This window comes from Habropoda laboriosa, unplaced genomic scaffold (genome assembly GCF_001263275.1).
Source record: "Habropoda laboriosa isolate 0110345459 unplaced genomic scaffold, ASM126327v1 scaffold426, whole genome shotgun sequence".
NCBI lineage: Eukaryota > Metazoa > Arthropoda > Insecta > Hymenoptera > Apidae > Habropoda > Habropoda laboriosa.
The window spans coordinates 66,368-69,346 of NW_017100542.1; the positions used below are offsets into that span (position 1 = coordinate 66,368).

Sequence of the window (2,979 nt, forward strand, 5' to 3'; positions counted from 1 at the left end):
CAAAATAGGCCAACGTGTAGCGGGGTGTTGTTCACACGTTGCAACAGTATTATGGTACTTAGGGTTTGCTCGACATCAGACGTACACACATTCACCTGCTAACTTCCTCAACCAAAGGTTTACCGAAGAAATGTCATCTGAAGAAGAGAAGGATGAAATATAACAATTCTTCATATTCGATGCATTTCATCTTGTTTTAGAAGTAAGTTATAGTAGAATAACGAACATATTTTACGGAACCTTATCTTAATTTTTCGCGTTTTATTGTTATTAATTACCAATTTGAGCAATATTTTTTTACACACTATATAAATATTGACTTTCCTCTATAGAATAGCGTTTGAATTTTTTCATTTCATGCATTCATTTCGAAGTTATGATCATTTGAAGTCAGAAAGTTTCAATTCGAATTTTGAAGTACCGTCAACTTCATCTACATTTTTTATAACATTCCCATCACATTTGAGATAAATAATTGTGCGTTTATGATGCCTTAGATAGAATGATGCCTCGTTAAAATTTTAGGTGCTTAAACTGCTATAAATTAGGCACTTTTTTAACATCCTCCGTTTCTGTCAACTATATTCCAAAAGTTTTCATTTGATACATTGGATTTTAGGACAATGTCGTTCTGAAGATCCAAAATTTCTAGCTCTAGTTCTTCTGTCCTTATTTGAACAAATTCTGCAATGTATGCAGCTATTTCGGTTACATTTACTTGGCAAGTAAAAGGATTAATAAAAAAAAGATGACCATTGGCTTTATCAGAATTGCACAGAACTATAACTTTATTTTAAATATTTATAATTATAATCAGAATTTTTTTCGTGGTTAACCGTTTGGCTGCTGACGTATTTTTTCGGACATATGCCAAAACTGCGGCACTAAATGCGCGTGTATGGGAAAAAATGTAAAACACTATTCATACAATAAATTCACTTGTATTGCTTTGCAACAACAACAATCAAAAAATACCAATTCTTTACATAAATTTGTTTTAATTAATTTTGTGAGTAAAATTCGTAATAAGCACTTATAGTTCAATCAAATTAACACAAATAATCTCTTATAATCCTTTACACGGGTGGTTTGCTATACAGAGCGCGTGAATTCCCTTTTTACAAATAGAGCAAATTAGGTTTGAACGTTTAACTTCTCCACCATGTTTACTGCTGCATTCCACACATCGCCGCAAATTTCGTCCAGGTAGCTTTTCAAGACTAAATATTTGGCTTGGTGTAGATGACGTAGGTTGTTTATATGCGTTGTTTCTGTTTGCGAACCATTCCTTTTCAATTTCATCAATAATATTTGAAACAAACTGTAACCTGGTTAGCTTTTTACCCTTATAATTTTCGGAGTATATTATGTAGGCGTTTAAGACCATTCTTCCAATAATGTTGAATGCAACTTTTTTCCAGTACTTCATTGTTCTTCTTTCATCCAGGTATGCATAAAGCATTTTATCTGCTTCGTCTACACCACCCATGAACTTGTTGTAATTATGAACAACAGCAGGTTTCGTCTTTTCTGACTCGTAAATTCCTCTTTTCTTTGTAACGACTACGTTATCTGTGGTGCAGTTCGTTGAAACTAATATGACGGGATTTCTTTGAGACTTTTTCTCTCGATAAGAGCACATAAGAATTCCATTGCTTTCAAAATATTTAGATTTACCAACATCTGCAAATTTAGCCTCCTTTGGGACGTTTTTTCTATTTTTTCTGATGGTACCGGTTATATATGTATTTTTTTGCAATAATACTTTTGCTAGTTGGATACTTGTGAAAAAGTTATCGGTGAAAACATGAAATCCTTTATTCAAATAATTCCCTAAATTTAATAATTGTTGAACAACAACATATCCCAATCCATTCTTTTTTATTTCTTCCTTGCTTTCGGTTGACTTTGCGCCTCGATAACACAGAAATCCTAAGCAATACTTTGAAACAGAATCACAAAGGACCCAAAATTTGATCCCCCACTTGTGGTGTTTTTTATTAGGAAGGTACTGTTTTATACTCGATTGACAATGAGTACCCACCAGTGATTCATCGATACTCAACTGTTGGTGCGGTGTATACTGTTCACGAAAAATCTTATTGGCATAATCCACAAGAAAGCAAAACTTTCCACATGGATCGTAATCCGGATGTCCTGGTGGTGCCAAAGTGGTATTGTCAACCAGATGGAAAAACTTGATGATCAGTAAAAACCTATCCCTAGGAAACATTTTTCCAAACCACGGTATTTGCCTTGAGCCTGTATTCCAATAGGACATCATTGTTGGACGTCTAGTAATACCCATTTCCAATAAAACAGTGATAAATGCTTTCATTTCTACTATGGTAACAGGTTTCCATTTTTTTGCACGTGAGTGACGCTTCAAAGTGTTGTTGGAACTCAAAAACTGATGAGCGTACCGGTTTGTTTCAGTAACCATTGTAGAGAGTAGGGAAAACGAAAAGAATATGGAGAAATATTCAATTGGTTTTGCTTCAGGATCAGGCGGATGTTGTGGACCAGGAACCTCCGTAAAGTAAAACTTTTCATTCGAATACCATGAATCCAAATGCAAAAATTCATCAACAGAGGCATGTTCGGTGCAGTCTCCACTTAGTTCGTCATCGCTGCTCTCGCTAATAGCCCGTAATCTCTTTTTAGGAATAATAATATCACTTCCGCTATCACTTTCGTTATCACAAATTTGCACTTCATCATCAGTCCACGATTCCGAGTCAGTTTCACTCCAAATATCAGGCATTGTTTACACCGTTATTTAACACAAAAAAAGAATGTAGATTTGAAATATGTAATATTATTAGAACAATTAAGAATCGTATGCTCCGCAAACGCAACGTGCTTCACTGGACGTACAAATTCTAGTGTTTTGGAGTAGCATTATTACGCTCTCCGCAGTCTTGGCATTCAACAAAACAGGAGCGCTATCGCGCTCTTCGCATTTTTGGCGTAACATAA

At 34.9% G+C, this 2,979-nt stretch overlaps 1 protein-coding gene across 1 annotated transcript; it reads right to left on the minus strand.

Moving 5' to 3' along the window:
• Positions 1-1,134: 1,134 nt before the first annotated feature.
• On the minus strand, positions 1,135-2,764 carry LOC108576564 (piggyBac transposable element-derived protein 4-like). Its single transcript, XM_017939578.1, has 2 exons — positions 1,345-2,764; positions 1,135-1,271 (listed from the first exon to the last, which is right to left on the minus strand). Exons 1-2 carry the CDS (start codon positions 2,762-2,764, stop codon positions 1,135-1,137), a joined length of 1,557 nt encoding a protein of 518 aa, XP_017795067.1.
• Positions 2,765-2,979: the final 215 nt, after the last annotated feature.